General features: G+C 46.8%; 1 protein-coding gene across 2 annotated transcripts in view; it reads right to left on the bottom strand.

Moving 5' to 3' along the window:
* CHUK (component of inhibitor of nuclear factor kappa B kinase complex) overlaps positions 1 to 10,898 on the bottom strand; it is a 32,152-nt gene that overhangs the window by 20,966 nt on the left and 288 nt on the right. For both annotated transcript variants that reach the window (XM_075759056.1, XM_075759057.1), the window contains exons 2-7: positions 10,788 to 10,882; positions 9,161 to 9,275; positions 6,179 to 6,248; positions 1,916 to 2,004; positions 1,123 to 1,212; positions 425 to 549 (exon numbers count right to left, since the gene is read on the bottom strand). In XM_075759056.1, the coding sequence (XP_075615171.1) occupies positions 425 to 549; positions 1,123 to 1,212; positions 1,916 to 2,004; positions 6,179 to 6,248; positions 9,161 to 9,275; positions 10,788 to 10,882 (584 nt within the window). The remainder of the gene's footprint in view (positions 1 to 424; positions 550 to 1,122; positions 1,213 to 1,915; positions 2,005 to 6,178; positions 6,249 to 9,160; positions 9,276 to 10,787; positions 10,883 to 10,898) is intronic.

Here is a 10,898-nt window from a genome sequence, read left to right on the forward strand (position 1 = left end):
GTTACTTACAAACACATAACCGCATTTACTACACAAAACATGCTCTGACTTACTGTGTGTTATTTACTGCTAGAAATAAGCAACCTCACAGCCTAGGTGAACAAAAGATTATACCACTCCTTCCCCTTCCATTTTTCTGACACTGATACCCAGACTGGTTTATAATTACATTTTTTGATTCAAATTTCACCTGTGAAGGAATTATGATGACCAGAGGCTACCATACAAAGCACGCACTACAGTACGTATAAATAGACAAATTGTCATCAAATTATCAGCGGCCCCTGCACAGCTTAGCAGACCACCAGCCTCAGCACCTAACTAACAATAAATTTATCATTCTGGTTCACGCTGTCACCTCACCACACACAACAGCTGTCGTTCCTACTGCCCGGCATCACCACTTGCAGAATAAATGTCTTACCAGGTGAACGGCTGTAGGTTATGTAAGAAAGGTCTAAATCCTGCAATGCATTCAAACACCATCGTTCCAAAGCTCCAGTAATCAACAGTAACTGAGTAGGATTTATTCTCAAAGAGTTCTGGAGCCTAAAAAAGATCATAAAAATACACTTTGAAAGTGGTATATCAGGTCATTTATTTTCTACACGGGAACCCTGATGCGGCTTCACTTAGGCTGTCCGTGGGTCAGGGCCTGAAGCACCCACCCCACGAGGAGATGGGAGGGAGCTGGGCTTCTTGGGTTTGGCCACGGGGAGGCTGGACGGGGGGTAGGCTGAGAGCAGCCCCTGACTGTGGCACAGGAAGGAATGGAGGGAATGGATGAGGCCAAATGCATCTTGGAAGGTGATACAATGAGGGGCAACGGCCCCCAGTCGCCATCTGGGAGGTTCAGGTTGGACATGAGGAAACACTTCTTCCCTGGAGAGGGAACACCCTTGGGACAGGTCCCCAGGAAGGTGCAGAGCCTCCATTTTTGGAGGTTTCACGGCTTGGCTGGGCCAAACCACGGCTGCCCTGACCTAGTGCTGGGGACAGTCCTGCTGCAAGCAGGAGGTTGGATAAGGGACCTCTGTAGGTTCCTCCTGACACACACTTCTGTCATTCTGTAAAATGTGGCAAAACCACATCACTCGTATACGTTAAAAAAAAAAATCTTACCAAATATTGTAAAGTTCCAACAAACGAAGTACATAAACTTCCTTGATCCAGATCCTTTGCATATCCCAGGTCTATTATTTTGTGAACAATCTGTAGACAGTTTAAATAGTTCATCAGAAGAACAAATTCAGGGAAAAAAAAAACAAACAGAAAAACCACCAAACAACCCAACACCTGTGCATTGACATCCACAGCATACGCTAAAGAGGAAAGTCAGAATGGAAATTCTGGAGAAAGTCCATGGCAAAGCTTCAACATGCGTCGTTAAGGCTTGCTGTTTCACCACATAAGCTGGTGCTGTCCACCTATCTCAACTTAGACTCGACTTTATTTCAAGCAGCTTGGTCGAACAGAGTATCTAGCTTTTTATCTGGGAACTGAAAGTTATTTGTTTAAAGAGTAACAACAGAGAAAAGAATTTTCACTATGAAATCGATTAGGCTGACTCTCTGAACCAGCTTGATATTACACAGAGTCTTCAAAGCCCCCCCCCCCCCCTCCAGGGATATGCAACCATCTGGTACCATTGATAATCTGTTGCAGAATTCTTGGCAGGGTTCTTGAATGGAAGCAAAGTTGTTTGTTTTTAATGACAAGGATTTAAGAACAAGCAAAATAGGATTTGTGGCTTCAAGAAGATGTAAATGCTTAGTAAATTCACAGTGCAGGTTTCAGCCCAGCTCAATGCCACAAAACTACTTGGTCTCTTTTATTTCTCTCAGGAAAGACAAAGGTGCTGACAACTTCCAGAAATGACAGTGGGAACACCGCTGACAGAGGCCACCTGACTTACCTTCCCACCTTCATCCTGAAGAACAATATTTTCAGGCTTTAAATCTCTGTGTATAATTCTGTTTTCGTGCAAATACTGGATACCAGACCCTGAAAGGCACGCATTTGATTTAATAGAAAATAAACTCACATTGATTAAAGATAACATCTGACAAAAATCTAATGTCCCTGACTTTGGGGTTGGCATCAATAAATTTCCATTTTAAAGTACTGTTAAGAACTACTGACTTAAAAGATTCATCAGATTTACGCTAGGACTGAACTAGCTCTGTTGCTCTACAGAAACGGAGGTTGCTACAGAGTTCAGACCTCGTGGCATAACCACAGGTCACATCTCCTGCCTGTAAGGCAAGAGAGAAGGCAGTTGAATTCTTCTCAAACTATAGAGTTACAAAGTGAACCACAACACACAGACAAGCAAAACAAGTCTCCAAAATGCGCAGGCAGCTTGAAACAGCTCTGCACGTCCTCTAGCCTAAGATCTTGGTAAATTAACACAAGACAACAAAAAGACCTATTTATATGCGAGCACGCTATGCAAGATGCTGATGAAAGAAAGCACCAAAATGAATTAAGCAAATGAAACAAGTCGAGTTTCCCTTCGACCTAAAACTACTGCCAAATAGTGGCTTATCAAGCTTCTAGTGAACTTCCACCAGAGCCAAAGCACCACAACGCAAACCAACGCACCAGGAAAGGGACCATCCAGCTGCAACTGAAGCAGAAGCGTGGCTGGAGCCAAAAACTGATTCCCGGGCAGCCTCTGGTTAATGCTGCATGGAACAGCTAACTGAGGTGCCGCCAGCAATGCCCCGGTCAGCATTAGCAACACTGAACTTAGGGGCTCAAGGCTTCCCCTCCACTGGTGGCAGACTGCTGTGCTCAAAGTAGCACCACTTCTGTCACTCCCACCGCTAAAAATGAAATTCCATGATTGCTTTAAGCTAATCTACATGGGGACTGTCCCCAGAAGGAAAACAGGCTCCTGAACTCTACTTTCCCAGATGCAATTTCCATAGTGTCACAACTATTTATGGCATGATGTGATCAGCTTGACCCTGGGATGGATCCAGTTGAAAACTACTAAGAAAAAAAATAATCAGGTTTTAGCCAGACTGATTTCCAGGACCTGCTCCTCACCTTGGTACAGGAGTGGCTGCAATAGGGGAGGGAATGGGAACACGTGCCTACAAAAACCATAGAATCCCAGACTGGTTTGGGTGGGAAGGGACCTCACAGCCCATCCAGTCCCACCCCCTGCCATGGGCAGGGACACCCTCCACTAGCCCAGGTTGCCCAAAGCCCCATCCAACCTGGCCTTGAACACTGCCAGGGAGCCAGGGGCAGCCACAGCTTCTCTGGGCAACCTGTGCCAGGGCCTCAGCACCCTCACAGGGAAGGATTTCTGCCTCCCATCCCATCTCCATCTCCCCTCCTGCAGCTTCAGGCCATTCCCCTTGGCCTGTCACTCCCTGCCCTTGTCACCAGCTCCTCTCCAGCTTTCCTGGAGCCCCTGCAGGGACTGGAAGGGGCTCTAAGGTCTCCCCGCAGCCTTCTCTTCTCCAGGCTGAACAAGCTCAACTCTCTCAGCCTGTCTCCATAGCAGAGGTGCTCCAGCCCTCGGATCATCTCCATGACCTCCTCTGGACTCGCTCCAACAGCTCCATGTCCTTCTTGTCCTGGGGACCCCCAAGCTGGACGCAGCACTGCAGGGGGGTCTCACCAGAGCGGAGCAGAGGGGCAGGATCCCCTCCCTTGACCTGCTGGTCACGCTGCTGGTGATGCAGCCCAAGACACGGCTGGCTTTCTGGGCTGTGAGCGCACATTGCTGGGTTGTGCTGAGCTTCTTGTCCCTCAACACCCCCCATTATCCAAATTTCAATACAAAAGGCAAAGAAGAGGGCTTTGCCTTGTGGCAACAGTCCACACTTGAACTGCCTTGAGGAGACTGTGGAGCCACTAACAAAAAAGAAACAAAAGAAATCCTGCCTGCAGGAAGTGGAAATTTCGCTACTGGTCCACCCAAATAATAACACTGCTGCTACGTAAAAGATAATCAAGCAAGCATTTTCCACAGGACACAGCCACAGACAAAACAGCAAAAGACAATTTTCAAAATTTGAGGGTTTTTTGTTTTGGTTTTTTTTTTTGAAGTCATGATTTTTAAATCTTGGAGATGTGCAAGTGGAAATAAAAGAAAAGGTCCCATGAAAAGCTCAAGGCAGGTATTACATTTTCTCATCCCCATCACAAAGTATTTTAAATTTTCCTATGCAAATGATATTCTGACTGCACATTGTGTAAAGCCTACTTCGAACCAGCTGTGACTGTAAATTCTTTACAGGATTATTTTAAGAGAAATACTCAACCAACATGCCTTGCCCACAGTTCAAACACTTGCTCCCATCAGGGAGAAAAGTCCCCAACCTTCACCGATTTACCAATCATTTATACATTTGACAGCTTCTCACTCGCATTTCTTCTCCACTGCATTTTTTAATCTTTGCCAAAGACATTCAACTTATTATGAAGACAACAGACTCCATTCTGCAGGTGGAAGGGGAACAAGGATGAAGGAACACTGAGTTGCACTTGATTTCAGGACCTCAGCTGCAAGCCGTTTGAACACTGAAAGGACAGAAGCCCAGGCCAGTATATCCAAAATGCTTTCTCAGGCCAAAACCAGCTCCATTCCTACAGAGACGGGTTATCTGCAAGAAAACTAAAAATCCAGTGAGCTCTACTGAGGAGCTCTCCTGGAAAGCCTACTTGCTAGAGAAACATGCTGTAGGCATCACCCTCAATCAGACGACTTGTACTCCCCAAGTCTCACATCTTCTATTTTCTTACAGTATTCTCAGTGGTGAAGAATTTGGCATCAAGCAAGCTAAAGCTCAACAGTTTTAAAATGACTATTTGATGGAACACTTCCAGAGACTATCAAGTTTGTGTCACAGAATGATTTCCAGGAATTACTACAGCCTGCGAAATGGCTTTACAGCAGGCACCCAAAGGTAACAAAATAAATTGTTCCCTATGAGCAGTGCTGCCACCTTGGGCTACTCCCATCCTGTATGGATTTGCTGCCTGCTCCCTTTCCAAACTGCATAGGCTGAAATCCACATGATATCAGACACCTCCTGTAATGCAGATCAAGTTGATGTCTGGCTAATTCTCATTCTGTCATCACCCTGCCTCCCTGCAGGCTGCCCTGGGACCCTCTCTAGGGCTGTCCACAGCACAGCAGCAGTGCTGGTAAGAAAGGTTTCTTCTCCAACCTCGCGCTTCAACCTCCTGTGGCGCAACACAGGGCTGGTGCCCCTCGTTACGCTGCTCACCAAATACAGTTTGGTCCTATCCATCACCTTTGCAAATGCCCTTTCTGTAGCCACAGGCTGCTCTCAGACCCTCCTCAGCCTCCCTGTGGCCAGACCCAACAAGCCCATCTCCTGGTGGGTCAGATGCTACAGGCCCTGGGTAGCCTTTGCAGGGCCTTGCCAGATGTGTACAACTTGGGGCCAGATGTAGCCTCCCCAGTGCTGAGTAAAGGGACAGTGATCTCCATCGTTGTGCTAGCCACACCTCTAATGCAGACCAACAGAGCTGCTCTTCCAAAATGAGAAGCTTCTCAACATTTAAGTGCACTTATTTTGGGATCGCCTACCTAATTAACCCTCAGTTGAGAGCATTAGACAGAAGATTGTTGGACTAGCCATGGCATGGTTGGCTTCCTCTTCTGCTATGCTCTTACCTACCTTGCTCTAAAGCTCCACTCCAGTTTATCGTCTCCTCTGTACTGTCACCCTGAACAAACAAAATGTCCCTCCAACTAAGCAAAACGTACACAGAGAAGCCACAGGGCAACTACGGCACTTCTCACGTTGGTTTTTGTTTTTTGGCTTGTAAAAGTTACGTTCCTTCAAGTGACGTGCAGTTTGGCCTCTCCAGAGCCACGAATAGAAATGGAATTTGAACAGAAAACCATGACCTTAAGAAAGCAAAACATTAAGATCATAGTTACCTACAACTGACCACTACACAGCTTTTCCAATCTCATTCTAAAGACACATCATTAGTGTGAACTCCTTGTCTCTGTGATCAACAGGGATACCAAGGACTTCCTCTGAAATACACATCTGAGTTGTTTTAACACCCTGTTCTCGTTAGTCCCCTTTTCTGGGTCAACTGAAAAAGCAAAATGCCCTTACACCTAATAAAAAAACCCCGCAAAAACAAAACACAAAAAAGGCATTAGACTACGTACCAATGTCGCTAAGCAGAGAAAGTATTTGACTTTCCTTAAGTCCGCAGCAGTTTTCCGGTTTGTTTAGCAACTACAGTAAAGAAAAAGATGTTTAGACCCACAGCGCAACAGTTAACAGTCCAGAACAACATTCTCCATCCCGTGCTGACATGACACAGAAAACAGCACAGCTCGAGTATAACTCTAGTTGAATGAGGTAGTTGGCTTTGTGATATAAAAGCATGGGGAAAAAGAAAACAACTCGGACAAAATGAAAAATCATTGCACAGAGATGGGGTTGAAAAGAAGATTTGGACTGACAGAATAATACCACAAAAGCATGAAAGCCGTCAGAAAGCAGACAGGCAAGAGGTGTAGGCAGGGCCATACAGCTGCAGGCAACGGGGATCCTGAGGCTCCTGGAATCTGCTGAAGTTCGGCTTGATGGGATTTGGGAACACCTCAATACCTGAAGCAGAACTGCTGCTTGGAAAACAACTCTCCAATAAGGAAAAAAAAAAGTGACAAAAAGCAAAAGAAACGGACAGACATCTAAGCCCTTGGCATTCAAACACGGGTCACTGATAAACAGATGAGAAGGGAAACCAACAGGTTAACTCCTAACTTCAGTGTAGGCCACAGAAGAGAAGATCACAGCATTTCCAGCTCCCAAATAGCCCAGCTCACTCAAAGCAACTGCTGCTTTAATCTGCACAAGCTGGCCACGGACTCTACAGAGCCTTGTTTTTCTCCGTGAACCTGTACCCAAGTGATACCCTGTGCTATGGAAAAGCCACCCAGGTATCAGTGCCCACTGCAAGAGGCTGCCAAACACTGTGTGGCCACTTCTGCAGTCAGTCCCCACTCCCGTGACGCTGCCTGCGCCCTGCAGGGTCCGAGGCACAGTACCAGCCGCCCACCTCATGGTCAGGAACATTAAAACCAACAAAGGGCACGTTGTCTGGTAACGGTGCTATTGCTGCAGGCTGCCCCACTCCGCACAAGTCACCTTCCTCAGCTCGGAGTGCTCGATTGCTGGCTAGCTCTGCCTTGGGACACGGTCTCCTTCCTGACTGCCCTCCCACAACCAGAAGAAGCTGCTCAACACTTCAGCACGCTGGCTCCTAGGTCACCCACCTAGTTAATCCTGAGCTAAAAAGCACATCATTGGCCTGTGGATCACTGGAGCATTCATAGCATGGACCATGACCTGAACTCTCAACCCTGCCTCCACTCAGAAGCGCTGCTTTGTCTCTCCTCTCCCTTGCCCCGAATTTTTCTCTTCTAGCAAAAGGTATGGTAGAAGCACCACAGGAAACCCCCTCCTAATCACTGTCTTTGTGATCTGTCAGCAAGTAATTTCAGCAATTTCCTGCATATGCCCCAAGTCAATCAGCATGTGATCTGATTTTTTAATCGCTACACTGAAGGCTTTTATAGATGACTGAGGTTCACCTCTGCACCGCAACCACCCTTCTCACGATGTAACCTCATGTTTTTGCCTGCCTCCCGTGCTTCACGCACAACCAGTAGCCAAATCTCTATGGGAGAGAAACCAAACTTCAGCATTGCCCTCCTTAAGTTCTGTGTAGATACGCTGAAGAAAGAAGGAGGGGGGCAAAGTCAGAAATCAAGCTCAGAGCCCAGAACGCCACCCTGAAAAAGCACAAGCATAAAAACGTGTGTGGCCCATAGACAGAAGCAGATGGTTTTTCAGGCTTTATGGAAGATTGCAGACGTGCAATGAGAAATTAATAGCAGTGCAAAACTCAAATGATGCCAAGCGAATTTAAGAAAATGATTTAAAGAAGATCAGAATCGGAAATTAAAAAAAAAACAAAACCCATGCTTTTTTTTTTCCTTTAAGCAACAAAGCATTACATGCAATCAAATGAAATGAAGCATGTTACTTCCTAAATTGTCCCAGCACCTATGCAACATCTAAGGATTCATTAGAAGTTAAATGATTAAATACTGCATTGCAAGTGGAGCTAACGTAATCCCAAATTTCTTGGCCAGAGACTTGAATTTACCTTTAAGTAGTCTCAAAACTTTTACTGCAAAAATACAACACCCAAGCACCGCTGAGAACACGGTCAGCTACACGTGTTTGCAACATCCAAATGTTATTTTCATATTTTTATATATTTTCATATATACCCGCTGCCTTTCATTGCCAACCTTAAAATTGTCGCTCCTGTTTTAAACAGCTCAAAAACATAACACGAGGCTCAGGAAGTTACCGACACACTAGCTGCTATCATTGAGAGGCAGTTACTCCATTCAACATCCACTCGTGTTCCTCCAATGCTATTTAACATCAGTAACAAAAACAACAGAAAAACGAGCTTTCCGATCACTTAGATGAGGCAAGTTCGAGGCAAACCTTAATCAACCTTCTTCACCTCTACACAAAAAGCTGCTTCCAGCTGCAGTGGAAAGGGAGCATAAACTCTATCGGGTCATGCAGCCACTGCCTGGGAACTACCGAAAGGTTCCTTTACTCCCAGGTGTTGCTATTTTACAGAAGGCCAGTTCCCCGTTCAGCAGGAAACAGGAAAGTCTCTGAAGCCCTGGAGGCCCCAGTCCAGTAGGAAAATGATCCTTCCCCATGCTGAGAGCAACACAACGCTGGCTACATGCAAATCAAAACCAGGTCAGGCTCCAAACAGATAGAGACACCCTGCAGCAAAGCCAAATGCGCTGGGTGCGAGTAGGCTTGGGAAGTTGTATTAATGCTAAAGCAGTTCCATGAAAGGACACATTGCTTCAGGAGAAAAGAGTATCTGCCCTTGGATTGCTCTCTGTCCTCTGGTTTCAGAAACACAAGCCTCATTTCCCGTGCGTATTTTTTTTTCCTTCACTTTACATTTATTTCCCCACACCCGTACCTAAAAAGAAGAGTGCCGTAAAGCATACATGGTTTCACAGACAACCACAGTTACAGAAACAGCATTAACTCCACTTATTTTGCTACGTATTGCAAAGCAAAGCAGACATTACCTTCCGGAGGTCACCCCCTGAACAATATTCCATAGCCAGAAGAGGAACGTCGTTAACCAGAAAGTTCATCTCCTCGGGAACTTCACAGGCTCTTACTACATTGGGATGGTTCAACCTAAGCACGTGGAAAGCTGGATGAAAACTGTGACTCTTCTTTTGGAAGAACGAGATGACAGATTGTCAACCAACCATGTTTTCATGTTTTATGTTTTGGGTACAATTTCTGTTCCCCAAACGGAACTCTTCAACTGGTACCTACCAATATCCAAATGCGTAAAATCCAGACCTTGGGAATATACAAACCGAGGATGAGCAGAACCAACGGCTCTAAGTCAAAGTACAGGACTTTGCCGGTTGGGATCCAGGCTCACATTCTGGATTCCTGCATGTTCCTGGCAAAGTCGTTACGTACCTGCCTCTGTTTCTGCATGTGGGGATAGTCTCCCCCTGGCCCAAGGGTTTCATAGGAATCTGTTAACACATGTGACTGTACCAGCGAGGTAGAACCAGGCAGGTGTAAATCTACGTACATGGGGAAGGATTTACTTCTGCAACTCAATTCAAACTGCTGCTTCTCGACTGTCTCCAATATACATTACTCTTGGGAATAAAAGACACATCCAAAAGGAAGTGAATACAAATTACTTTTGTGTACACCTTCCAAAGCCCCTGGAAGCCACCACAAGAACAGCTGTAGCTGTGTGGCTCAGTACTTGTACTGAGGAAACAAATACAGCGAAAACACTAAAAAGTGGTGATCGAGCCCTGGCTTACGAACTCATGCTGCCTGCAAGTGGTTTCCTCCACTGTCAGCGCACACAGTGAGGAGGCGAGGGTTACAAGGTGGCAATTAGGAGCTCAGCAAAGCTCCATGTAGCAGGGCCACTGCAGGCCTTGGTGAGGACAACTCAGCACAAAACTGAGCAGCATCCCTGCTCCCACCAGCGGGACAGAACATTTCATGCTCTAGGTTGTCTCTCAAAAGGGAAGAGGAATTCTCAGGATGAGGGAATAACTGTACGAGACCCTGGCACCCAGAGCTACTGCTCACATCCAGGAGGACAAACCCAGCCAGCTGTGGTTCACAGGTACATCAGAGCGACACGCTGGAGAGAGAGATGGTGGGTGGCATAGAGTACACAGAATCTCATGAAAAAGCATTAGGAGATGTTACTCTGTACGTGTGTGAGTGTGACAGAAAAAAAAAAAGCAATTCCTAGCTTCCCGGTTGCTAAACCAAAGATCAATGCACTGCATGGTATGGGAACATGCAGGTGTTCTCATGTCACCACATTAAATCTCAACACATTGCATGGTACAAGTTTGGAGGAATTTAGGTATCGCCAGGGAATGGACGAATAGCCCAAGCAGCACGGGAGCGCAGAGACTTTGCATGTCGCTAGGTCCCAAGCTGAGGCATCTAGTTACACCAGAGCAGAAGCGCCTGGACGTCCTGGGATGACAGATAAACCGACCCAGAGACATTAGGTCCGGTCGGTTCGGGGCCTGGCTGTGCCCTCACCCCGGCTGGCTCGGGGGGTGGCCGTGCCCACAGCCCCGTCCCTCACCCCGGCCCGCTCAGGCCCGCCGGGCCCCGGCCGTGCCGCGGCTCCCCGTCCGCACTCACTTCTTCATGATGTCGATCTCGTGGCACCAGCGGTCCTTATTCTTGACGCTGAGCTCCAGCCGACAGGACTTGATGGCCACCCGGGCGCCCGAGTCCTGCGGGACACAGCGC

The sequence above is a fragment of the Balearica regulorum genome, chromosome 7, assembly GCF_011004875.1.
Source record: "Balearica regulorum gibbericeps isolate bBalReg1 chromosome 7, bBalReg1.pri, whole genome shotgun sequence".
Lineage (NCBI taxonomy): Eukaryota > Metazoa > Chordata > Aves > Gruiformes > Gruidae > Balearica > Balearica regulorum.